The 26,738-nt window shown below is 60.1% G+C and overlaps 1 protein-coding gene across 1 annotated transcript; it reads left to right on the top strand.

Annotated features, from left to right (window-relative positions):
• On the top strand, positions 1-26,200 carry LOC309858192 (extracellular serine/threonine protein kinase FAM20C-like). Its single transcript, XM_082750877.1, has 8 exons — positions 1-92; positions 11,683-11,775; positions 12,484-12,599; positions 19,503-19,683; positions 20,469-20,578; positions 20,727-20,808; positions 25,238-25,297; positions 25,890-26,200. Exons 1-8 carry the CDS (start codon positions 16-18, stop codon positions 26,137-26,139), a joined length of 969 nt encoding a protein of 322 aa, XP_082607003.1. The 5' UTR covers positions 1-15; the 3' UTR covers positions 26,140-26,200.
• The last annotated feature ends 538 nt before the right edge of the window (positions 26,201-26,738 follow it).

Raw genomic sequence — 26,738 nt, 5'->3', positions numbered from 1 at the left:
CTCTCCCTTGCAGCCATGAAGTCGGGGGGCACGCAGCTCAAACTCATCATGACATTCCAGAATTATGGGCAGGCGCTGTTCAAAACCATGAAGTAAGTGCTGGGGACCAGTTGGGACGGGGGTGCCTGGTGCCGGGACGGGTCTGTGCTGGAGGGAGCAGCACCAGGTTTCTGGCGGAAAATGCAGCGTTTCCTCCCAGAGGTGTTGTGGGCTGAACTGTGGGGGACTGCTCTGGGCTTTCTCCCCATCGAGGCAAGTGAGCAACCCAGGGGTCCGGCCCCCCAGCCCCTCCTCTCCCTGGTGTCCCCAGTCCTCCCTCTCCCAGCCCTCATCAGATCATTCCTACCCCGGTGAGCTTTAGTGTTGTAAACAAGGAACCGAAACACAGACACCAAAGAATGCTCCTAAAGAAGGTGACTTTGGCCTCTCCTGCATGGCTCAGGGATCAGGCGACTTTTTCTATAAAAGGCCCGCTGATAGGTATTTTAAGTCTTGTAGGCCATATGGTCTGTGTCTCAGCTCCTTGGGTCTGCTCTCCGAGCCCAGAAGCAGCCAAACAATGGCTGTCAGTAAAGCTTTATTTATAAAACTCGCAGGAGCTGGATTGACCACCGCCCCCCCACCGACTGTAGTTTCCTGTTGCATAAAGTAAAGACCATGCTACCAAAATAATTAAGGCCTTCAGTGGCACATGAAAATCTGTTCCTGGTGGAGGAGTATTTGAAAGCCAGGCTACCTCAAGAAAATTCACGAGGAACATCCATGTTCTTCTTCTTCCTTTTTTTTTTTTTTTAAAGATTTTATTTATTTATTTGACAGAGAGGTTACAAGTAGAGAGAGAGAGAGAGAGAGAGAGAGAAACAGGCTCCCTACTGAGCAGAGAGCTTGATGTGAGGCTCGATCCCAGGACCCTGAGATGATGACCTGAGCCGAAGGCAGAGGCTTAACCCACTGAGCCACCCAGGCACCCAGCATCCACGTTCTTGATGACCATCCTGATGATGCCAGGGCTCGGGTATCCCATTGGGGCCCAGGTTGCTCCACCATCTCCTGGGAGGGCCAACAAAGCCATTTGTGTGCTGGCTAGAGGGAGTTCATTGCATTTAAAGTGTGGGTTGCACCCTCAAGTGCCCACAAGGACCATGCAAGTTGTGTGAGCCTGCTGGCAGGGGGGAGGGGGCCGGCAATCTGCCAGGCACGGACTCCACCGGAAGGGGCAGCTGCCTGTGTTCACCAGATCTTGACCATCTGTCCTAATATGCAATTTTTAGGATAAGCTCTCTTTTCATAATAATGGCTTTCTTTTTCTGCTTAACTTTCAAATTTCAAAAATGGTGGTAACTAATTGAGAAGCATCCCAAATGCCTTGGAGGCCACACAGAATACAACTGCTAGTTGGTAACTTGTGACCGAAGGTATGATCTTGGGTCCAGGGTGTTTCTGGGACTCTTGCTCCCTTTCCTTGGGACCGACGTCCTGCCAGGGTCTTCCCTGAGGATCCTGCCTGGGATTGGGGCTGCCTGGAGTCTGGAGCAGGTGGGGTGAGAACATCATTCACACAGGCGAAAGGAAGGACAGCAGGACAGGTTGGAAGCCCAGGACTGTGGGAATCTGAGGCAGATGCCCGACGCCAGGGTGTGGTGAAGCCACCCCTGCTACTATCAGGGGTCCGTGAGCACAAGCACCTCCTTCCCCTTGTCCATGCAGAAAGGGAGGTTCCCATCTCCTCCAGGAGAATTAGTAGAGAAAAAGGAGCTGCGATGGGCTTGGCGGTCGCAGGAAGACGGCTGGATGCAGGAGTGTGGTCAACCAGCTCTCCTCAGGAGAGATGATTAGGGCGGGTCCACACAACTGGAGGGTATGCAACCTAGGGCTGGGTGTGGGTTCCTCGTGGAATATTCTGGAAGGAAACAAGGCCTGGGACGGGCATGGGCTCTTCGTAGAACTTTCCAGCTTCCTTGGGCTTCTTCGTGGTTTTGGCCCCACTGTTGAGGGGAGACCGTTGGGAGGCTGCGGCCTCTCACAGGGAGGCTGAGGCAGGAGGGCTGCTTCTGGGTTGCTTGATGCTCACATCCCCCCCGTGGGATGACCTGTGTGGGCTACCATTACCAGCAGTACTGGTAACGCTGCCGAGAGAGCAGCAGGGGCAGTGTTCACAGGTCGCGGCAGCAGTTTCCAACAGGCCCCACAGAGGCCGGTGCACCCCGTGTCTTCATGACTGGCCTTGGTTCTTGTTGTAAGCGTCATACCTCCAGATTCTTGTGGAACAGGTGTGCTTTCCAGGGCTGAGGGCATGTGAGTGTGTTACACAGCGTCTCCCAGCCCCATGACGACTCTACCAGGGCCTCCCCACTCTTCTAGGCCTTTCTGTGGCCCTCACTCTCAAAGTTTCTCTGGTGTGCATGTGCCACGGGTGTGGTGAGCACTGATGGGGGGAGTGGCCATGCCCCCTTTGCTGCCACAGAGCCCCACAGAGGCTGCTGCAGCTCCAGCAACATGGGTCAGATCCAGAGAGTCTGGGTGGATGAACGTATGCCAGAGGATCTGAATACGATGAGCGTGTTTTACTAAAGAGACAGACCCCCCCACACCCACACGGGGCCAGAATTAGCAGGAAATACTCAGTGGGCCTCATGGCTGAAAGGTCATGCTAAAGTAGCTGCCAGGGACAGGCCTCTCTCTCTCCCCTTCTAGAACATCTGCCAGCCGAAAACCTGATATTAAACAGCTTAATATATCTCCTTGATGGCAAGGTGGTTGTTTTCTGCTGTGTGAGTGATGGGAAAATTACCCAGGATGGAAAGGCTAATTTTTGCTTCTGTGCCTTCATTTGGTGAGTCAGGGATCTGCTGTGTTCAGGAGGAAAAGGGAAAGCGTTCACCTTGTCTGGTGCTTTGCCTCCCCGAGGTTATCCCTGGAAATGGGAACCAGGGCCCCTAGGATATCGGACCCTGGTCCCAGGAACCTGGGTTAGCCTGAATGTAGCCTTGTGTGTCCTTGTAAGAGGGGAGCAGGGATTTGTCCCAACACCCGCAGCTGGCCAGCTCCTGCCTCAGCCTGTGAGTGGGGCCAAGTCTGTCCTTTAGAGTAGATAGTCAATGGTCAGAGCATTCCAGGGATAACAGTTACATGCAAAGGGCCTGGGGCACCAAAACAGGCTCCCTCAAGTTCTGCCGACTCTCATCACAATGGACAGATGGTAGAAGTGGGACTTGGGTGGCAGCAGGTGGGGGGGAAATCGTGATCCTAGGTGCGTTGGGGTGCCGTGGGGTGCCCTCAGGGCGAGCAGGAGTGACGTGAGCCACGTTGTTCCTGGTGATCAGGGAGGAGACACTGGTGGGTCGTGCTTGTGGACATGCCCTGGATGGGATCCCCTTAGGCAGGAGGTCCGGGGGGTTGGGGATCACCCAAGCAGCCACACTAGGTCCTCATCTGGGGAGGGTGTTGGTGGGGAGCCCTGGTGAGCAGGGGGCCCGGCACAAGGGAGCCGTGGCTGCCTGCTGTGTGTGCCAGCACGGACACACGTGTTGCCCGCTGAGGGTGCTTGCCCGGACACCTGCAGATGGGCTTCCTGGGAGCTCCTCCCGAGCGTTCCCTTCTCTCTGCTTCTGTCCTGCAGGGTTTGGCAGGCAGAGCTGTTCCCTGATACACACAAAGTTTAGGTGTGGCCCTCCTCTGTCTGGGCCTCAGTTTCCCATCTGCAGGGAACTCAGGGGGCCCCTAGCTCTGCCTAAGATGCCCGAAACAGCTGTGTGACAGCTGTCTGTGCCCCGAGCAGTCCCCCAGGGGCCCCTTCCCCAGAGTCCGACCTGGCAGTTGGCTGTCGCTTCTGTTCTGGCTCTGCGTTTGCCTGGTCTCAGTCCCCGTGCTTGCCGTGTGGCACCCACTGACCGGGCCAGCGTTCAGCACCCCCCCACCCCTCCCAGGACTGCACGCCTCCTTCCCTCTCCGTCAGCCCAGAGGTGTGGTAGTGGCAGCGGCAGCAGCAAGGGGGAAGGACCACGGGTCCTTGCTGCTCCCCGAGGCATCTCCCCTGAGCCGCCTCCCCTGCCACGCTGCTCCAAGGGGGCTGGGGGCGCACCTGCTTCCGGCCAGCCTGGAGAGGGCACGCAGGGCTTGCCGACCCCTCTCCACCAGCTGTTCTCAGGCGTCAGTGGAGAGAATGGGGCCCAGCCCACACTCCACGCAGCCTCCCACATCAGAGCCTTTCTGGGGCGCCATGGGGCTGATTCAGGCCCGTGGACCCGAGTGCACAGCCTGAACCAGGCCTCCCGCTTGCAGGCTGAGACCTCTCTGACTGGCTGGGATCTGGGGGGGGGACGGGGACACTTCGCAGGCTGTCATGAAGGTGGAGGGAGTGACTCCGCACACACAGCTTAGATCATAGTAGGAGCTGGATACGGTTGGCTTTGCCTCCCCCGCAGGCTTTGGTAAAAAGCTGCCAATTTCCTCTATTTTTAACCAAGCCCAAGCTTTCTGTTTTCCCACAACTTAAAGAACACTGAGATGTTAATAGTGACGGGGGGAACTGGGCGGGGGTGGGGAGCCTGCTTGTAAAGGAGGAAGGGAGGGGTTCTGCTGTGTTGAGGACAAACTTGAGCGTGGAAGTCACAGCTGTTGGGAGCCAGGACCTTTCTGGGGCCCGGGGGACTGTTCCTGCAGCCAGACCTCCAAGCCTGCACACAGCTTCCCCAAGTCCCCAAGAAGCTGGGCACCTGACTGGCTCTGAGTCCCTGGGGCTGTCCCAGTACCCAGAGCTGGAGCCGTGTCTGACCTTGGGAGGGGGAATCCCTTAAGAAAGAACCCAGCACTGGCCATTTCTACCTGTGTGATTCTGCACCTGCCTTTTCCCCTTGGCTGACCTCAGACTTCCTTGTCATTAAAATGGGGACAGGGATGGGAGGGGGGGGACTCGCCTGCTACTTACTGGATTCCACCTCTCTTTGGCTTCTGGGAAAAGAGAGGCACCTTCTCCCCAAATGTTCTGCGTCAGTTCCTCAAAGTCTCAGAAATATCGCGGGGATGGCATGACCAAATCTGAGGAAACGGACCGGATTTCATAACTGTTCCAAGATTGCTAAATCCCATGTCCTTCCTGCTGCTTCAGGGCTGCCAACGGCTCCATATCAGTTCCCTGTGCTTCTGCGGCAGGTTACTGCAAATGCAGGGGTGTGAAGCCACCTGAACCGTCCTCCCGCAGGCTCGGAGGTCAGAAATCTCAACGGGATCTGCCAGCTGTGTTCCTTCTGGAGGCTCCGGGAGATCATGTGTTTCATTGCAAAGGAAGGCCTTAGGCAGCCTCTTGAAGCTGGAGGAGGGGAGGAAACAGCGTGTCTCCCAGAGCCTCTCTTCGAAGCCACCGCTGTGGCCTCTTCAGCCATGAGACCTCCCTCTGCTTCCTTCTTATAAGAACCCTCCAGATGACATTACCCACCCTCCACCCCAGACAGTACAGGATCGTCTCCCCATCTCTAGATCCCAGACATAATTCCATCTGCAAAATTCCTTCTGCCCTTTAAGGAAATTCAGACCAGAGATTTCCTGGGAGAGTCCAACATAGCAGTCATTCTCACTTAAGTATAAAAATGCATGATCAGCTTTATGGTGCTTCCTTCCCAGCAAAGGGATGAAGTTTGGGTGTGGTCAGCTCTGGAGACGGGGAGAGAAGGAATGTGGAAGTCTTGGAGGCCCCCAAAACTGGCCCTGAGCAGCTCCTTGACAGGTTTAGCAGGCCTGGCATAGGATGCTCTGAGTACCCCTGGGGGCTGCCTCCACTGCCTGCTTTCTCGTGGCCTGTGCGACCCAGTACGCTTGTCTGCCTGGGTGGAGGTGTGAGGTTTTAGGAACTTCCTAGAGAGCAGGACTGAGACCTTCCCGGGATCCAGGCCTCCGGAATTCACCAGGCTCTGCCCGTCTTTCCACCCTGACCCTCCATCACTGCTGCCAAGGCTTTTCCCTGAAACCGTGCGCTTGGCTGTGGTTTGTGCCTGATTCCTTAGCCACTGTTTTCCGAGGAAAGTGAGTGTACACTTTTCCATTTCCCCGCTGCTCAGGCCTGCCCAGGGCTGGGGCGGGGCGGGGTGGGGGGTTCACTCTGACCTCAGCAGCTGTCGGGGTGGTGGGTGGCTCCCAGGTTCTGACTGCTCTGTGTATGGGGGCAGTGACCTGCAGGAGGGTGACCAGACGGGGAGGCTTCTCCTGCCCCTGGGCCCGTTGGAGAGGCTGCCGCCCGCCCCCCAGCCCTCTCAGTCCGCAGGAAAGGACGGCAACTTGCTGGCTCTGTGCTCCCAGGTACCCAGTGTTCTAGGAAACGCTCGTCCTCAGCCCGGTCTCCCCACCCCTCGCCAGGGCAGGCACATGCTCTGGGTGCCTAGCCAACCCCGGGGTGTCTGATAGCATCTTCTTTCCACATTTCCATGCCCCACACTCCAGGAAGAAGCCCGGTGCCCCAGGCAGGCCACGCCCTTCATCTGCCCTGCACCGAGGCTGGCTTCCTCCACGACACCTGGAGGAAGGAGAGGCTGCCCGGTAACTGGGTTCAGCTGAGTGCAGTCTCCCGCCCGTGCAGCGAGCTCAGTACTTTTCCAAAGGGTTTTCCCTAAAAGGCCAGTCGGCCGCAGCCCCTTCAGCTCTCCAGCACCACCCGGGATGTGGCAGGAAGCGGGCGGACCTCACCACCGAGGGCACCATGTCCCATCTCCTCCTGGTCCCCACTCCACACAGATGCCCCCATGCTGTCCCCTGCTCCGTGGCCCGGGCCAGAGAAGAGTCCCCGTGCCCCCTGCCCCCAGCTCTCAGATCCCCCGAGTTCTCCTCTCTGGCTGGTCGGGGCTCCCTGCAGGAGTCCTGCTGATGGCCCATGTCTCGGCACCCGAACATGCAGGTGGCAACCAGCTGGGTGGATCCTGCGCGCCTCCTTCTGTCGCCGGGGGTGCAGAGCTGGCAGATTTCCACTCCCCTTGTTGATCTGGGCATGGACACGCAGCAGGAAGACCAGCAGGGAGCCAGCCTCGTCCTCCCTGAGCACCCCACCTGCCCGTCCTGGGCCTCTTCTGGCCATTGTTCCTACTTCAAGCTCCCCCGTGTGTGGGAGTCCTGACCACTCTGAGGACAGGAGCGGGGTCTGCTGGCCACGCCCAGAGCACAGAACCCCCTCCCAGGCTGGGGAAGCTGAGGGTCGGGGCTGAGCACAGTCCCTCAGCACCCCCGGTGGCCTTGGGGAGCCGGGTCTGCATGGGGCTGACCTAGCCCTTTGCTCCGGCCCACAGGCACCGTGTTTGCAACAAGCAAGCGGGAGGCCCACACTGGAGCCCACCCTCCCCTTCAGGTGTCTCCTGAGTTCCCTGCTCCATCCTTACCAGCACTGATTAAGCGGGGCCCCTGCCCAAGTTGCTCACAGCCTGAAGGAGCCTTAAAGCCACTCACAGGCATGTCACACATCTGGAGACGCGCCCAAAGAACACAGAGGCCCCGGGAGCACCTCAGAGCCTCTAGGAGGGGAGACGAGCCCTGAGCGCACAGACAAAGAGCACTTCATCTCCACTTCTCCACCCTTCCGGGTCGTTCTGGGGAGGGGCATTGGGAAGCTAAGACGGCCAAGCCGAGGCCTGTGTGTGGCCTCAGGGCAGAAGACAGAGCTGCTCCTGGTGTGAACAGCTGGAACGCAGAGGTTGCTGGAAAGCCCTGAGGTGGGAGACGTGAGGGCACCAGAAACTATTCTGGAACCTGGTCACAGAGCCTCTGGGCTTGGCTCTTCCCGGAGCGGCAGGGCCCAGAGCCACCTGCTTTCCAGGTGTGTGACCTGATCGGAGTCGGGGGCTGGCGTGAGGGAAAAGGAAGCAAAAGCCAGAGTTGGCAAATAGAAGTGCTTCCTCTTTAGCCTCACAGCTAACGCCACTGCACGTGGTGCTGGTGGTGGTGATGAAGGTAGAAACTGAAGACGTGCGGGTGGGAGAGCTCGGGGCCGCAGACCGATTTGTGTCCATTCCCTGTTCTTCCTCTACCTGTTCCTTTGTTTATCGTCCGCCTGTTCTGAAGCAGGCACGCGGCTCGGCCCTCCTGCCCCAGGCCCTGCAGACCGTAATCTAAGGTAGCAGTGCCCTGTTCTTCCGCAGAAGGCCCCGGGCTGCCCGGGAAAGCCCGCGGGGCTGAGGCCGATCTTGGGGAGCATGGGGGAAGCAAGCCCAGGCGCAGAGCCCCGCACAGGCAAAGGTGCAGAGATGGAGAAGTCCTGAGTGCTGGGTCTGGGAGAGGTTTGTTGATGCTGGAGGCGGCAGGGGTGAGGAGAGAGGAGGGCAGAGCCGAGGAGGGGGCCAGGAGGTGTCTGGTGGCAATAGTCGGCGTAGGGAGTAGGCACCAAGGAGATGGGGAGATGAGACGTGTGTTGGGGTGAGCCTGGCCAGCACCCTGGGGCTGCCTGCTTCCCCTACCCCCGCCCCCTCGGGGCTACTTCCTCTGCTTCCCTCCTGCACGGGCCCTCGGCAGGCTGATCTGGCTAGGAGGCCGTGGGACTGAGCATTCAGGAGCCGAGGTCCGGCCACGGAGTGTGCAGTGGGGCTGCCCCCAAAGGCCTGCCTGCCTCTAGGCCAGGAGTGGGGCAGGGGGCGGGGGGATGGGCCAGTCCCGTTCCTCCAGCTTGAGCCTGGAGTCTCTTCCCCCACAAGGAAATGAAAAGATTGCTTCCCGCCCCCAGAGGCTTCTTCATGGGAGGCTGGCTCTGCCAGAGAAAAGGCAGTGGACAGGGTCCTAGTTCTCTCTGAGACCCTTCTGACAGCCTGAGCCGGTGAGGGGGCCCGCACGTGTGTGTGCACATGTGTGCACATGTGCACATGTGGTCTGCAGCAGGCCCCACCCACAGTGACCCTCAGCGTCATCACTAAGCCCGCCGCTCCCTGGGTCTCGGTGGCCCACCTACGAGGACAAGGCTTTGGGGGCCCTACCGGTGTGTGCCCGACTGGGCCTGAGGACCCTAGTTACTAGTGTGTGTGTCCCCACGCTGACGGCTGGCAGTGGACCTCTGCCTACAGAGCCCCAAGAAGCAGCTGTTCCCACTCCCCCATTCGGGTATAGAGCTGGGCCTGGGGACACGCCTCTTCTGTGGGGCAGCTGGGGGAGAGGGGATGTGGATGCGCGGTGCCCTGTGGGGCCACACAGGCACAGGTAGGGAGAGGCCTCTGAAAGGACAGAACTATTCCAGAGGGCCTTCCTGGAGGCAGTGGCCACAGGTGGCCTTCTGACTGAGAAGGTGGAGGGAGGGATGTCCAACCTGCAGAGCAGGCAGAGCCACATCAGGCCAGGGACCCCCGGGGTCAAGTGCATGCGCATGGCCCTGGAGAGGTGAAGCAGAGAGACAGGCCAGCAGAGAAGGATCTGGGCCCAGTGTCCTACTCAGGTGATGACAGACACACACAGAGGGACAGAGGCACTAGAGAGGCCTCATCCACTCGAGCTGCCTGCCCGGGACAACGGCCAGAGCCAGGCCGGCCTCTTTGTGTTCAGTCAGAACGGAGCACACACTCGGGCACCTTTCGAGTCCCTTGTGGCCACATGTGGACTGGTGAGATGGAGAACATGCCCATCCCCATGGAACGTGCTTGGACAGTGCTGGGCAGGGGCCAGGGACAGAGGCCGCATCAAGAAGCAGGCTCAGCCCCGCAGGACAGTACCCGCAAGGTGGGGAGGTCCACGAGGATCGCTGAGCCCACAAAGTGGGGAGGTCTGTGCTGCCCAGCAAGGCCAGCCGCAGGGCCTGAGTGGGCATCATTCAAGTCCCCATCTTGCGGGCTGCATCCCATGTGAGGCCCTTGGCCCTTGGTTGTCCCCATCCTGTGTTTGCAGAGCAGGGAGGATCCCTGGCATTTGGTAAATCCTTACCAGCTCGAGGCTGAGCTGTATCCATGGCCCAGCCTAGAAAGTGCCTCCTGTGGACACTGCCCCCACAAGTGCAGGCGGGGGCACAGAACACACCTGGATTTTGTGCCAGGAGCGTTTTTGCCCTGACACGATTTTGCACATCCCCGGATTGCTGAGGTCCAGCACTGGTTGTCGTCCCTGCTGCTCGGGTGTCTGCTAAGTACCTGTGTTTACAGAATGATAGTCCCCCTTCCAGAGAGCCCTGTCCGGTGGCCAGGGCAGAGGGCTACGTGTTAATCCTGGGGGAGGGGCTGTCTGCAGCTCACTGTGGGGCACAGATGTCAGACTCAAGGGGGTCCTAGAGTTCATTTGTCTCCTGAGGGGGAGACCTGGAGGCAGGGAGGTCGTGGGTCGTGCCAGGGCTGCACACAGAGCCAGCCTGAGGAGACTCGGCTGTGCTCACCGCCCCCCACCCGCAACGTGCTACAGAGGCGTGGGGCAGCGGCTGGGACCGGGCTCTGGGTTTGTGGTGGGCCATCATGGACTGGAGCACAGCGTTGCTCTAGACAGAGCCTTCCTGTCTGCTTGCCAGTCCAGGAGGGTCCAGGATGAGCCTGGACATCTTTGCTGTGGCATCAGAAAAAGTAGTATGAAAGCGTTTGCCTTTGAGCAGGAGCCAGAAATGGGGCCAACCAGCAGTTCTCGCAAGTTCAGTGTGATAATGTGGTTCGAACAAAATGGGTTACTGTAGTCAGTATATAGCTGCAGGCCTTGTCAAGGTCTTTACAGTGCTACTGGGCACTGTTGAGGCCCCAGAAGGTGCTCCAGTATGCATGTTACCCAAACTCCAACCTCTCTGAGGACTTATTTTGTGCTACAAGTCCCTGGGCAGGTGAGACACACAGTTGGGAATGCTGACTTATCCACTGGGAGACACGAGGGAAAGATGGTTCCAGGAAGGTAGAACAGTCGAGCAAAGGCAGTGGGTGTGGGAGAGTAGGAGACAGCAGGTGGTGCTCCCTCAAGCTCAGGGGAAGGGGAAGGGGCAGGGGCAGAGGGAGCTGACTGCAGTCCTAACCAGCCGGGGCCCTGATGGAACTTTGGAAAATGGATCACCTCCTGTAGGGCTCAGAAGTGGCCCCAAGAGAGCCTCCCTCGCACCCTCGCAGGGGGGGCTGTCTGGGCAGGTGGACTGCTGGATGGCTGAGAGTGGGCTGAGGGAGCCTCTGTGCAGCCTGAACCTGGCCCCCAGCTCACGCCCCAGGAAAGTCCCCTCATTCTGTGTGAGGTGGTTCCTGGCTGCCCCAGCTCCCTGGGTTCGGGAGCCAGGGGCTGCCTTCAGCCTCTGCCTTCCTGGAGAGCCTGCATCTGGCTGGCGGTGGAGACCTGGTGGGTGGGGGGCTGCACAGTGTTCAGTAGCCTGCTCCTTCCTAAGGGAAAGCCTGGCCGGAAGAGTTGGCCCATCCCCATCCCGGGGTCCAAATACTTCCTCGCTGGCTGATTTCAAGCTGGTGTGGGGGACACGCATCCCCTCCCTCTATGCTGTTGGCACCTGCAGAGGCGACAGGTGTCAGCGGCCCCAAGAGCACTCAGTAGGGTGTCGTAAAGTAAGCGGGAAGTGATGAGGTTTCAACGTTTATTGCTTTTTTAGGCTGACTTTCGTAGTTGTGTGTTTATACAGATTGGTCTTCAAGGATGACTTGGATAGCGGGCTCACAGCACTCTTGGAAGCATGACAGCCTGTTTTCGCTGGCGGCACAAGCCACCAGAACCCGCCTGCTGGAGGGTTTTGACAGTGATCAACCTTTTGTTTCGTCTGGTTTTCTCTAGGCAAACGAGGGAGCAGGAGACGCCCCCTGACTTCTTTTATTTCTCAGACTATGAGAGGCACAACGCGGAGATCGCTGCCTTCCACCTGGACAGGTGAGCCCTCCCGCCTGCGTCCTGGGTCTGAGCACCATACGTGGTGGGGGGGGTGTCCCCCCAACACCCGGCCGGGAAGGTCCTGTCATTACCCCATTGTGCAGAGTAGAAACTGAGGCAGGCCGTGCTGGTAACCATTGCCCTGCAGCGCAGAGGTGGGTCTGTCCTGTGATGGCCTAACCCAGAGAGTCATGCTGCATACCCCACACCAAGGACGGTGCCGGGCGGGAGAGGACCCAGAGCAGCCGGTGACCTGGGCGGGCATGGCTCACCAGGGAGAGGGGGGAGGAGTACGAGTTCTGGGAGTTTTAAGGCAGGGTGTTTCGGGATGTCAGCCCTGGGGCCACGTGAGACCAGGGGACACGAGTCTCACACCCGCTCCCCCACCACCCGTCACCCGTCTCCTAGGACAGCCCTACCAAGCCACATGTGAATGCCCTTTCGGGGTCCACACCGCCTCTCACTGCTGGGGAGCTGGGCAGGGGGTGGTGAGTGGCCGTGTCGTGAGCCTCTCAGCAGCCCCCCTGCCTGCCCAGAGCTGTGCACCCTCCAGGGGCAGTCATGGGCCTGGCTCCAGGGTCAGTTCCCAGAGTCCAGGGGATGGGGGACCCCACCTTGGAACGCAGAGAAAGGGGTTTTCATTCCTCACCAGCCCAGAGCTGGCCGGGGCACGGAGGTGAGACCCTCTCCCCATCCCTTTCCTGCCAGGATCCTGGACTTCCGCCGGGTCCCGCCCGTGGCCGGCAGGATGGTCAACATGACGAAGGAGATCCGGGATGTGACGAGGGACAAGAAGCTGTGGAGGACCTTCTTCATCTCCCCAGGTAAGCTGCCCCTCGCCAGGCTTCCCACACACGTCACCACGAGCCTGCTTCCCTTTCCAAGATGGAGGAGAGAAACTGGGAAGAACTCTTGTGTGACCAAGCCCTCATCCTGACCCTGAGCGTGGTGCATCCCCTGGGGGCTGGGCCACGCCACAGGACCCCGGGCTGCGTCGCCACTCCATGTCAGCCATTTCTGCAGGTTCTAGTGCACGCTTTCTGGGGATGTTGCTCAGTGTTCAGAAGTTAAGATAAAACATGACCATGTCCCCACACTCACCCCCGGGTTACCTGTCACCAGCGTCCTTCCACATGAGACGGCTGCTCTCCGGCTCTGTCTTGGACTAGTTCAGAGGCTCACTGAGGGACTGGTGTAGGGCCGGCAGAAAGGGCCGGCCTGTAGCTGCCAAGAGCACGTCGTGCCTGTGGCCACTCGGGCTGGAGAGCGTCCCTGTAGCCAGAAACGAGCCCATTCCGTGTGGGTCACCCCCATACCCCGCGGATGGGGCCCGCCCGGAGGTCCCACACACAGGGCGCCCTGGGCACTGGGTCATCCCATGGCGGGCAGGCTCTGGGCCGTGCTACCACAGCAAAGGGACATACACATTAGTGAGCGCCAGCTGCATACCAGGCTCTACCATGTAGAGCTATGTACCTGCTAGAGGGTTCCCCATTCGATTCCTAGGCAGGAGTGCGGGGGCACACTGTCTCCTCATCCCCCCTTGTGCGTGATTCTGTGGAGGCATGGCTGACACGCCGTCACTAGTAGCCAAGGACAGAGTTCTGTGAATTTCCATGAGCAGAGAAGCCCCGGTCCCGTCCTGCCCCATCTCTCCAACGATGCGGTCTGTTCCTGGTCTCTGAGGGCTACTGAGCCTTTCCTACCATTGTGCACAAGTGGGGGTGGCACACGGGTGTAACTTTGTCTCCCGGTGCCCAACGGCACCATGTCAAGAGTCCCCCGGGTCGTTGCTTGGTGTCCCGCGTGCTCGTCGGAGTCCTGTTGTTGTGTACGGACGCACCGCGATGGCTTATCCCGTCGTCTGCTGATGGGCCCTGGATACACGGGACTCAGTGACTTGCCCAAATGAAGGGGAGGAGCTGGAGTCTGAGTATCAAGCAAGACAAACAAACCAAGAAACTTCTCTATCTTGCTTTCTTGGTGCAGAGGGAGCTCCCCTCGGGCACCTGCCTCTGGGTCCAGAGGTGCTCGCCCGGGCGCGTGGCCGCCTCGCTGGGGGCTCGCAGGGAAGGGGCTGTGCACCTGGCAGCGTCCAGAACCCCACAACTGATGTCCCACAGGGGCGGCTGAAGGCTCGTGGATTCCTTCTTAGACACAAACCACGGAGCTGGTTCTCAGTCTGAGCGGGTGACGGCACGGGCCTGTCCCACTCCGGCGGTGTGCCGTTCCGTGTGCTGCAGCTGTCATGTTCCAGGTGCCACACGACAATCGCAGGGATGTGTGGTTTTCTTTAAAGCAGCAGAGTGGCAGGAGCGAGCTTTGACCTCGTTCTAGAAAACAAAGTCTGTTCAGACTCACTGGTAGCCTTGGTGCTTTGCCTGCCCTTCTAGAACCCTCCATTGCCACACTGCCCACAGAGCTTTGCTCGAGAACCAGGTGCATGTTGGAGACATTAATCGGCGGCGGACATCCCCTCCACCTCCAGGGGCCCGAGTGGTTCTGTCTGGGGTCAGTCAGGAAAGGGAAACGTGCCAGGAGCTGACAGGGGAGCTTGGTACCGGCTGGGAGCTAGATGGGCGCGTGCGAGGTAGAGATGGCTTGACCCTCAGGCCTCACGGGTGGAGGGTTCTGGTGCAGAGTCACCTGTTTGCTGGGTCCTTGGCCCGTCTTCCCCCGAGGTCTCAGGTGTTGGAGGAGCTGGCCTTGGGGTGTGGGGAAGGCAGATTTTCCCAGCCAACCATCTCGATTATCGTCACTGAGATGAAAAAGGGCTCACATTCCTTCCTCCTGCTCGCCCGCTTCTGCCCAAGTGCAGGGCTGAGCCAATGACCGCCCCCCTGCACCAGCCTCTGACTCGCTTGCTAGACTGGTGTCGACCCAGTCACCATATTCAGCATTCGACCCACGAGCATGTGCTTCTGGGGCCCTCGGTCAGGTGGGGACACTGAGGCACGAGGAGGGGAAGTCCCATACCAAGGTCATACCCCTGGGAAGCTCTTGGGGCCCTGCCCTGGCCGTTCCTTTAAAATCTTTTTTTTTTTTTTTAAGATTTTCTTTATTTGGCAGACAGAGATCACAAGTAGGCAGAGAGACAGGCAGAGAGGGAGAGGGAAGCAGGCTCCCCGCCGAGCAGAGAGCCTGACGCGGGGCTCCATTCCAGGACCCTGGGATCATGACCTGAGCCAAAGGCAGAGGCTTTAACCCACTGAGCCACCCAGGCGCCCCCTGGCCATTCCTTTAGAACAAGGCTTGGCTCTCTGGTGAGGACGCTATGCCCTCACAAAGCGCCTTTCTGTCCGAGCATTAACCTGTCTCACAGCAGCTTCTGCCCTTAGATGGCAGAGCCCAGGGCTCCAGCCCAGGGGATCAGATAAAGGTTACCCTCCTGAACAAGGAGCCGCCACCTGGCCTGAGGCTTATGGTGCGTCAGTGGGACGTGGACGAACGTGTCGACACAGGCGAGCTCATAGACGGGTCCGTCCCACATTGTCCTGCTGCACTGGTTCTGGGATCACGAGGTCCCAGGGAGGCAGAGAGGCCGGTGATGCAGGCAGGGGCTCACTGTGCGCAGGCAGCACCGTGGGAGCCCCTGAGCTGCCTTCCCGTGTCCCCCAGTTGGCTGCTCACCAGCCACAGAGACCCTGCGTGGTCCAGAGAGGAGACCCCTTGTCTGGGAAGCTGGCCGTTTGCACCGCTGGGAAGGGGCCTGAGCGTGGTGGCCGCCATTCTGACCGCCGTGTCCCTACACACTTCAGGCTCTTGAGAGCTCCCCCACCCACCGCAATCACAGAGTCACTGACCATGAGGACGTGAACCTCACCACTGTGTGCACACAAGTGCCATAGCGTCTTGGACCAGTACGGGACACCTGGCCAGGCGTCTGGCAACAAATCAGCAAACTAGGCAGCGGGAGATGCACGCTAACCCTAAATGACCCATGTTCCCTGCGATCTGAGTCCCGTACCGTAATGTTCACCCTCTTTTTGCGGCAACTAAACGACCAAGGCATTTTATTCTTGTTTTTTAAGTAACGTGTCCATACCGCGCGTGGTTAAATGGAGTAACATTTGTTCTGCTTTTATTTTTTTAGAAGATTTTTATTTATTTATTTTACAGGCAGAGATCACAAGTAGGCAGAGAGGCAGGCGGAGAGAGAGGGAGGAAGCAGGCTCCCCGCTGAGCAGAGAGCCCGATGCGGGGCTCCATCCCAGGACCCTGAAATCATGACCTGAGCCAAAGGCAGAGGCTTTAACCCACTGAGCCACCCAGGCGCCCCCTGGCCATTCCTTTAGAACAAGGCTTGGCTCTCTGGTGAGGACGCTATGCCCTCACAAAGCGCCTTTCTGTCCGAGCATTAACCTGTCTCACAGCAGCTTCTGCCCTTAGATGGCAGAGCCCAGGGCTCCAGCCCAGGGGATCAGATAAAGGTTACCCTCCTGAACAAGGAGCCGCCACCTGGCCTGAGGCTTATGGTGCGTCAGTGGGACGTGGACGAACGTGTCGACACAGGCGAGCTCATAGACGGGTCCGTCCCACATTGTCCTGCTGCACTGGTTCTGGGATCACGAGGTCCCAGGGAGGCAGAGAGGCCGGTGATGCAGGCAGGGGCTCACTGTGCGCAGGCAGCACCGTGGGAGCCCCTGAGCTGCCTTCCCGTGTCCCCCAGTTGGCTGCTCACCAGCCACAGAGACCCTGCGTGGTCCAGAGAGGAGACCCCTTGTCTGGGAAGCTGGCCGTTTGCACCGCTGGGAAGGGGCCTGAGCGTGGTGGCCGCCATTCTGACCGCCGTGTCCCTACACACTTCAGGCTCTTGAGAGCTCCCCCACCCACCGCAATCACAGAGTCACTGACCATGAGGACGTGAACCTCACCACTGTGTGCACACAAGTGCCATAGCGTCTTGGACCAGTACGGGACACCTGGCCAGGCGTCTGGCAACAAATCAGCAAACTAGGCAGCGGGAGATGCACGCTAACCCTAAATGACCCATGTTCCCTGCGATCTGAGTCCCGTACCGTAATGTTCACCCTCTTTTTGCGGCAACTAAACGACCAAGGCATTTTATTCTTGTTTTTTAAGTAACGTGTCCATACCGCGCGTGGTTAAATGGAGTAACATTTGTTCTGCTTTTATTTTTTTAGAAGATTTTTATTTATTTATTTTACAGGCAGAGATCACAAGTAGGCAGAGAGGCAGGCGGAGAGAGAGGGAGGAAGCAGGCTCCCCGCTGAGCAGAGAGCCCGATGCGGGGCTCCATCCCAGGACCCTGAAATCATGACCTGAGCCAAAGGCAGAGGCTTTAACCCACTGAGCCACCCAGGCGCCCCTCTGATTTATTTTTTTTTATGAAGTTCATCATTTTGGAGGGTGCGGTTCTGCAGCTTCTAGTGCATTCGCGACGTGCCACGTCAGCACCTGTTCCAGAACGTTCTGTTCACCCCTGTTTGCCATCACCCCCCTGGGCCCCCCACCCCTGAACCCCCAGGGTTTCTGTGTGCCGTTGCCTATCTGGACGTTTCACACACACAATGCGACAGCGTGTGGCGTCTGTCACTGAGTGTCACGTTCACATGGATTGTCCCCGGTGGAGGCTTCCTCCTGGGTAAAGAGTGCACTCTGTTCTATGGAGGGACAGCCCCGGGGGGACAGCGGGGGGCCCCGCAGCTCTGTTCCCACGGGCCCTTGGTGCCGGGTGCTGCATGCACGCGTGCTCGCTTCCCTCGAGGGTAGCATTGCTCTGTCATGGGTCCTTCCACACTAGCTTTCAGACAGGCCACCAGCCTGGCTTCCACAGCAGCCACACCGTGTCCAGCCCAGTGGTACTGAAGCAGCTCCCGTGTCCCCATGCCCTCAGCAATACCCTTTAGTGTCTGTTCTCCCGACTGAAACTGGCTGGGGGTGTAGGAAACGGGGTCTCACCGTGGTCCCCGCGGCACTCCCCTAATGACCAAGGTGGGGTCATGTCCGTGTTGGCTGTTTCTGTAGTTTCTTTAGGGGAAAATCTGCAGAACTCCTTGGCCCATTTACGAGTGGGTCTATTTATCTTCGTGGGTCGTAGGAGTTCTTCATGTGGGCTGCGTGCTAGACCCTTGTCAGAGCTGAGACTGGCAAGCGTTCTCTCCCGCCAAGAGCATTATACTTTTTTCATGGGGAGAATGCCTCTTTTAAGCCACTGAGCATGGACTCTAGAATTTCGGTAGGTGTCAGTCTGAGATCCTAGTGCCAGCTCCCCCAGTTGTGTGGCCTTGGGCAGGTCAGCGCCCCTCTGTGGGCCTTAGCGTTCGTACCACAGGCAGCACTGATTTGTGAGATCCAGTGGGAGAAAGTCAGGGAGCCTGGCTGGTCAGGTGGACGGTGTGGACTGGGCCTGGCCCATTGGGTGGATGGTGTGGACAGGGGCTTATCGGACAGACAGTGCAGACAGGGGCCCAGCCCATTGGGTGGACAGTGTGGACAGGGGCCCGTCAGACAGATGACGTGGTCGGGGCCTGGCCTATCAGATGGATGGTGTGGACAGGGGCCCATCAGGTAGATCGTGTGAATGGAGGCCCAGCCCGTTGGATGGATGGTGTAGACAGGAGCTCACCCCATTAGGCAGATGGTGTGGATGGGGGCCCAGGCCATTGGGCAGACGGTGTGGATGAGGGTCCAACCCAGCGTGGATGGTGTGGATAGAGGCCCGTGGACAGACAGTGTAGACCGGGGACCATCAGATGGATGGTGTGGATGAGGGTCCAACCCAGCGTGGATGGTGTGGATAGAGGCCCGTGGACAGACAGTGTAGACCGGGGACCATCAGATGGACGGTGTGGATGGGGGCCCATTGCACAGATGGTGTGAATGGGGGCCTCTGGGGCAAACGCTGTGGATGGGGGCCCAGCCTGTCCAGGCAGACAGTGGACAGGCCCAGTCTGTCAGGCAGACAGTGTGGACGGGGGCCCGTGGGACCGATGGTGTTGAGGGGGGTCTAGCCCGGATGGGTGGTGTGGAGGGAGGCCTGTGGGGCAGATGGTTGAATGTGGCCCATGGGACAGACGGTGTGGACTGGAGCCTGTGGGACAGACGGTATGGAGGGAGGAGGTCTAGCCTAGGATGGATAGTATGGATGGGATGGGAGTTCGGCCCCGAATGGACTGTGTAGACAGGGGCCCGTGGACAAATGGTATGGAGGGGGACCATGGGACGGACAGTGTGGACAGGTGTATGGCCCAGGATGGATGGTGCGGACAGGGGCCCAGCCTAGGATGGATGGGGGGGCCCGTGGGACGGATGGTGTGGACATGGCCCGTAGGATGGACAGTGTGGACGGGGGCCTGTGGGACCGATGCCCGTGGGACAGATGGTGTGGACGGGGGCCCATGGGACAGATGGCATGAATGTGGCCAGTGGGGCAAACAGGGGCCTATGGGACAGATGGTGTGGATGGCGGTCTAGCCCAGGATGGACGATGTAGATGGGGACCTGTGGGACAGACAGTGTGGACTGGGGCCCAGCCTGTCAGATGGATGGTGTGGATGGGGACCCATCGGGCAGACGGTGTAGACAGGGGCCTGGCCTGTTGGACGGACGCTGTGGACGGACACTGTGGATGGGGGCCCGTGGGGCAGATGGTGTAGACAGGGGGTTGTAGGACAGACCGCGTAGACGTGCCTCATGGGACAGACTGTAGACAGGGCTGGCAATAGGGCATTGCCCCCCTCACCTGTGTGCCTGTGTGTCCCCAGCCAACAACATCTGCTTCTACGGGGAGTGCTCCTACTACTGCTCCACAGAACACGCCCTGTGCGGGAAGCCGGACCAGATTGAGGGCTCACTGGCGGCCTTCCTGCCTGACCTGTCCCTGGCCAAGAGGAAGACGTGGCGGAACCCCTGGAGGCGCTCGTACCACAAACGGAAGAAAGCAGAGTGAGTGTCAGGCAGGCCCTGCCATGCGGGGCCGCATCCTTCTGCTGGCATCGCAGGGGTCTCAGAGGCTTCTGCCCACTGTGCTCAGACGGGCCTCGGGCCTGCTGGCAGCCTCAGGCTGGAGGGAGTATCAGGAAAGGGGGGCACACGCAACTCTGCCTGCCCCCAGTGGGCGACACCGCCCCTCATGCATAGAAGGCAGGAAGGGCGGCCTCATTCTGGGAACCAGACACATCCCCCACGTGGTGCCGCCGGCCCAGTGCAGGCTGGAAACACAGCCTCTCAGGACTGGAACTCTGCATTCGCTCCGTGCCTTTCTTGTCCCTGAAGACATGGCTGTGAAGGGGTCTCTGGGGTGCGGTGTCCAGGTCCTAACCCTCCAGAACCCTGGCATCTGGAGCGAACAGCAGCCTCCAGACATGGCTTGATCACCTCCCAACCCCCTGCTCGTGTTAATGCAGCCTCAGCTGGCAGCTCCGCTCTGTGGTGATCTTAATGCAGCCTCATGGTGGTGATCTTAATGCAGCCTCAGCTGGTGATCAGCCTCTGTGGTGGTCTTAATGCAGCCTCAGCTGGCAACTCTGCTCCTGTTAATGCAGCCTCTGCTGGCAGCTCTGCTCTGAGCTGCCAGCAGAGGCTGCATTAACAGGAGCAGGGGGTTGGGAGGTGATCACCTCTCTCCACCCCAAGTCCTCACTGCAATAATCCCGCTGTGCTGAGCTGGTCTGGGCCTCCCTCTCCACCCAGAGAAGGAAACTGACCTTCTCACATGGGCTCCCCCACAGGTGGGAAGTGGACCCCGACTACTGTGAGGAGGTGAAGCAGACGCCCCCCTATGACAGCAGCCACCGTGTTCTGGACATCATGGACATGACCATTTTTGACTTCCTCATGGGTAAGTCAGCAGCCCGGGCTTCCACCAGGAGCGTCCACCCTGTGTGTGACCCAGCAGGGGTCAAGCCCCTGCTTTGCTCTGTCCCTTGGGCTCCAGGCTCAGAGGTAGAGAGTCGGCTCCTGAGTTTTCAGCTTGCTTCTCTCCACAGGAAACATGGACCGCCATCACTATGAGACTTTTGAGAAGTTTGGGAACGAGACGTTTATTATCCACTTGGACAATGGAAGAGGGTGAGCCGCGTTCTTACTCCTCCAGACCCAGGAGGACCAGGCTCTGAGTGGGGGATGCTGGCCGTCCCCCACAGATGCTGTGTGTGTGATGCAGGGTGCTGGCCCTGGGTCTCCAGCTCCTGATGGCAGGAAGCATTGGTAGTGTTACTCCTCCTGGTCCCCAGGGTCACCCCTGTGTGCTGAGTCCTGCGATGTTCTCATGTTGCCCAGGAGAAACTGAGGCCCAGAGAGGCTGCTTGCCCAGAAAGGCCGTGAGGAGCACTTTGCCCATCACATAGTCACATGGGATTGGCTAACTGGGACATGTGGCCATCCCTACCCCACAAAGAGGGCCTGTGGCCACTGCATGCTGGGCCCTGGGCTGTCCTGGGCCACCGAGGAGAGCCGTCTGCTGGGTAGATGTGGGTACAGGGACCTGCCTTTCCCAAATGATTACTAGTGCTGGTGCTAGGACAAGTTGGCACCTGGCACCTGGACAGTTGGGTGTGGGGGCTGCGGACACCCAACTGCCAAGGACAGTACCGTGGCCAGACCCTGGGGGCACCTTCTCTGCTTAGCCTGTCTCAGACCCCAGTACAGCAGCCAGAACACTAGGGTACTTTCAGGGACATGCCTCATCCCAGGGCCTGTGTCTGGTGCTGGCACAGCAAAGACAAGACCACACAGCCCAGGTGCTAGGGACACAGTGCCAGAGTGCTGGTGACAGCCGGGGGTGCTGGGGATCTAGTGTTGGTGTGCAAGGGAGAGCCAGCCGGAGTGCTGGAGACACTCAGCTGGGGATGCTGGGGCACAGTGCCGGGGTGATGGGGATAGTCAGCCAGGGGTACTGGGAACTCAGTGCTGGGATGCTGGGGACATTCAGCCAGGGGTACTGGGGCACAGTTCTGGGGTGCTGGGGATGCTGGAACACAGTGCTGGGGTGATGAGGAGAGTCAGCCAGGGGCACTGTGGACATGGTGCTGGGATGTTGGGGACACTAAGCCAGAGGTGCTTGGGACAATCAGCCAGAGGTGTTGGGGATACAGTGCTGGGGTGCTGGGGACACTCAGCCAGGGATCCTGGGGCACAGTGCCGGGGTGATGGGCACAGTCAACTAGGGGTACTGGGGACACAGTGCTAGGGACAGTCAGTTGTGGGAGCTGGGAACACATTGCTGGTGATAGCTGGAGGTGCTGGGGACAGTCAGCAGGGGGCACTAGGGATATAGTTCTTGGGTACTAGGGACACTCAGTAGGGGTGCTAGGGGCAGTCATCCAGGGGTGCTGGGGCCACTCAGCCAGGGGTCTGGGGACAGTCAATCCAAAGTGCTGGGGCACAGTGCCAGGGGCACTGGGGACACAGTGCTGGGGACACTCCACTGGGCATACTGGGGGCACTCACCCAGGGGTGCTGGGGACAGTCAGCTATGGGAGCTGGGAACACCGTACTGGTGCCAGTCAGCCAGGGGCTGCTGGGGCACAGTGCCAGGTGGACACTCAGCCGGTGGTGCTGGGGACAGTGTTGGGTTGTTGGGGACACTCAGCCAGGTGTGCTAGGGAGAATCAGTTGGGGGTGCTAGGGACACAGTGCCAGGATGCTGGGGCAAGTGCCAGAAGTACTGGGGATAGTCAGCCGGGGACCCTAGGACACAGTGCTGGGTGCTGAGGTCAGCCAGTGGCACTGGGGACACAGTGCTGGGATTCTGGGGACTCAGCTGGGGTGCTGGAGACACAGGGCTGGGTGCTGGGGACAGACAGCCAGGGGCACTGAGGACATATTGCTAGGGTGCTGGGGACACTCAGCCAGGGGTGCTGGAGAGACCGTGTCAGGGTGATGGGGACAGTCATCTGTGGGTTCTGGGAACACAGTGCTGGGGACACTCAGCCAGACGTGCTGGGTTACAGTGCCAGGGTGCTGGGGCACAGTGCCGGTTGTACTGGGGATACTCAGCTGGGGGTGCTGGGCATAGTATTGGGGGTGTTGGGACACTTAGCCACAGTGCTGGCTAAGTTCCTGCGAGGAGCACTCAGCCAGGTGCTAGGTTATAGTGCCAGGTTATAGTTGGGGTCACTCAGCTGGGGGCACTAGGGACACAGTGCTGGGTGTGTTGGGACCCTAACCCAGGGGTGCTTGGCACAGTCAGGTGTCCTAGGGACACCCAGCTGGGGTGCTGGGGTCATAGTGCTAGGGACACTCCACTGGGGGGTGTGGGGACACTCAGCTGGGGTGCTAGGTTACAGTGCCGGGGGTGCTGGGACACTTAGTCCCACACCGGGGACACAATGCTGTGATGTTGGGGACACTCAGCCGGGGGTGTTGGTGACAGCTGGCTGTGCTGGGGACACAGTGCTGGGGTGCTAGGGACAGTGAGCTGAGGGTGATGGGCACAAGACTGGGTGCTGGGGACACTCAGCCAGGGGATATGGGGCACAATGCCAGGATGGTGGGGGAAAAGTGCCAGCATGCTGGGGACACTCAGGAATGCTGGGGCACAGTGCTGAGGTGCTGGAGTCAGCCAGGGGTGCTGGGGACACAGTGCTAGGGACACTCCACAAGGGGGCGCTTGGGACAATCAGCCATGGGCATTGGGGACACAACGCCAGGGTGCTGGGGAGTCAGCTGGGGGTGTGGGGGACACTCAGCCAGGAAAGCTGGGGCACGGTGCCAGGGCTGCTGGGGAGAGTCAGCTGTGGGCGCTGGGAACACAGTGCTGGTGACGGTCAGCTGAGGGCACTGGGGACCTAGTACTTGGTACTGGGGACAGTCAGCTGGAGGCACTGGCGTCAAAGTGCTGGTGGGCTGGGAACAGTCAGCCCAGGATGCTGGGCATATAGTTCTGGGGTACTGGGGACACTCAGCCAGGGGTGCTAGGAACAGTCAGTTGTGGGTACTGGGGCCATCAGCCAGGGGCACTGAGGACACGGTGCTGGGGTGATACAGGCAGTCAGCCAGGGGTGCAGGGGACACAGGACACAGTGCTAGGGTGGTGGAGATAGCCGGGGCGCTGGGGATACAGTGCTGGGATCCTGGGAATACTCAGCTGGGGGCGCTGGGGAGTCAGCCAGGGGTGCTGGGGATCTAGTGCTGGGTTCTGGGGACAGTCAGCTGGGGACACTGGGGTCAAAGTGCTGGGGACAGTCAGCCAAGAGTACTGGGCATATAGTTCTGGGGTACTGGGGACACTTAGCTGGGGTGCTAGAGACAGTCAGCTGGGGGTGCTGGGGCCACTCAGCCCGGGGCACTGGGGACAGTCGGGCAGGGGCACTGAGGACACGTGCTGGGGTGATGCAGTCAGCTGTGGGTGAGGACACTCAGCTGTGGGTGCTGGGGTCATGGGCGGGGTGGTAGAGACAGCTGGGGGTGCTGGGGATGCAGTGCTGGGATCCTGGGGACACTCAGCCAGGGTCACTGGGAAAAGTCAGCCAGGGAAGCTGGGGACACTCAGCCAGGGATAGTAGGGACAGTCAGCCAGGGGTGCGGGACACAGTGCCGGAGTGGTGGAGACAGTCAGGGGCACTGGGGAGAGTCAGCCAGAGGTGCTGGGGTCGGCCAGCTGGGGGCGCTGGGGACACAGTGCTGGGATGTTGGGGGCACTAGGCCGGGGGTGCTGGGGACACTCAGCCGGGGGTGCTAGGGACACAGTGCTGGGGATACTCCGCCGGATGGTGATGGGGGCACTCAGCCAGGAGTGCTGGGGCACAGTGTCGGGGGTGCTGGGGCACAGTGCCAGGGGTACTGGGACACTAAGTCCGGGTGCTGGGGTATACAGTGCAGGGGGTGTTTGAGACAGCTGTGGGAGCTGGGAACACAGTGCTGGTGACAGCCAACGGGTGCTGGGGACACTCAGCCAGGGGTGCTAGTTACAGTGCCGGGGTGGGGGACAGGCAACCGAGGGTGCTGGGACACTCAGCCAGGGTGATGGGGAAAGTCAGCTGGGGGTGCTAGGGACACAGTGCTGGGGTGCTGGTGATAGGCAACGGTGTTGGGGACACTCAGCAGGGATGCTAGAGATAGTCAGCAGGGGGTGCTGTTGATAGGCAACTGTGATGGGGACACTCAGCCGATGTTGCTGGGGACACAGTGCTGGGGTGGTGGAGACAGCCAGAGGTGCTGGGGACACAGTGCTGGGGACACTCACCTGGGGGTGCTAGGGACACAGTGCTGAGGACAGTCCACTGGGGGTGCTGGGGACACTCAGCCAGGGGGCTGGGGCACAGTCCTGGGTAATGGGGACAGTTAGCTGGGGCGTTGTGGACACAAAGCCGGGACTTGGGGGACAGCAGTGTCTTGGGGACACACTGCCCCATCTCCATGGCTGTGGCTCTCCAGTAGGGCACACAGGGCGCTGCCCGCTGCAGGGCTGGGGTCCCCCATGGAGTGCCCTGTTGCAGGCTCTGCACACAGGTGTCCTGTGTGTCGTGTCCCCAACAATTCTGTGCTTCCTCGGCAGGTTTGGGAAGTATTCCCATGATGAGCTGTCCATTCTGGTGCCTTTACAGCAGTGCTGCAGGTATGGCGCCCCACTCTGCGTCCCCCCGCCCCCCGGGGAGCCCTCAGTCCAGCCACAGATTGGGCAGAGGCCCCCAGCCTCACTCCCACAGCCTGGCAGCATGCAGCCCAGCACCCGGAGCCCGAGTTGTGGCATCCCCAGCCCCTCCCGGCACATGTCTCAGGCCAGCCGTGATGGCCCCCATCACAGATGAAGACACTAGGGCTCAGACTGGCGTCCTGCCCCCCCAGCACTCTGTGCCCCTCGCTGCCACCCTCTTTGGGGCTCCCCCCTCATACCTCTTCCCTTTACGGGTGGGGAACCAAGCCATGGGGCAGAACCAGGAGCTCCCTGCCCGGGGAAGGTGTGTGGGGCTGAGCTGGGCTCAGTCTCCCGGATGCATGGGCCATCCTCCCCACCCTGCGTCTGCCTGGAGTGTCGGGTCCCTGCGGGCACTGCCAGGCCTCCCGTGGCCACCTGCTCTGCCAGGCAGGACCCTTACTGCAGCGCCTCCGGGAGGCAGGGGCCCGCCTGGGACTGCCCCTGGCTTGGTGCCGGTGTCCCCTGTGCCCAGGCCCCAGAGGCTGGGGCCTGACCTGTCTCTCCCTGGCAGGGTCCGGAAGTCCACCTACCTTCGGCTGCAGCTCCTGGCCAAGGAGGAGTACCGGCTGAGCCTGCTGATGGCAGAGTCCCTGCGCAAGGACCGCGTGGCCCCCGTCCTGTACCGGCCGCACCTGGAGGCGCTGGACTGGCGGCTGCGCATCGTGCTGCGGGCCATTGGGGACTGCGTGGAGAAGGACGGGCCGCACAGCGTGCTGGAAGACGACCTGGATGCCGAGCACAGAGTGCCCCCCGGCAGGTAGTGACCGAGAGCCGCCGGCCTGCCGTGGAGGAGGGACACGTGTGTCCACGCTGTAATTCGGAGACTGCGGGAACAGATGGACCGCTCCGTGGGTCAGGCACCGCAGGCCCAACAGGACTCACGGTGTCCGCTTTGAGACCGGAGAAGGCTGGGGAGGGGGCGCTCTGTGCTCATGGACAAGGCGGCCTGGCGGCGGGGGCCACCCACCCTTTTATATGGGAAGGAAGCCTTTACTGACTATTTTGTATTTATACTTGGTGTCTATGTATATAAATAGAGCGACACCTTGCAGACCCCAGACCACCCACCAAATGCACACGTGGGGGCCGCGCCCCCTGGGGCCGGCCTCTCCTGCCAGGTGTGCTCCCACTCTGGACCTAACTTGAAACAGACTCCCACCTGTCCTCCTTCCTGGGAGGCCCGCGGCCAGACGGCTCACGGTCTCGGCCCGGTGCACGGCGGGGCTCCCGACGGCGCCATAGGCTGGTCGGCGGGCAGACTCCCAGTTTCAGAGTGACGTCAGTGACCACGTCTTCCGTTTCTCAGAGCCACCCGGCAGTGCCTGGGACCTCCCTTGGCGGCCCAGGGTGCTGCTCGTCT

Source organism: Mustela nivalis (assembly GCF_964662115.1).
Source record: "Mustela nivalis genome assembly, contig: HAP1_SCAFFOLD_1984, whole genome shotgun sequence".
Taxonomy (NCBI): domain Eukaryota; kingdom Metazoa; phylum Chordata; class Mammalia; order Carnivora; family Mustelidae; genus Mustela; species Mustela nivalis.
This window is presented reverse-complemented; position numbering and strand designations above follow the sequence as displayed.

Coding starts and splice junctions, on each gene's coding strand:
- LOC309858192 (XM_082750877.1), top strand. CDS start 16: ATGAAGTCGGGGGGCACGCAGCTCAAACTCATCATGACATTCCAGAAT. Junction 93..11,682: donor GCGCTGTTCAAAACCATGAA/GTAAGTGCTGGG, acceptor GGTTTTCTCTAG/GCAAACGAGGGAGCAGGAGA. Junction 25,298..25,889: donor CCTTTACAGCAGTGCTGCAG/GTATGGCGCCCC, acceptor TCTCCCTGGCAG/GGTCCGGAAGTCCACCTACC.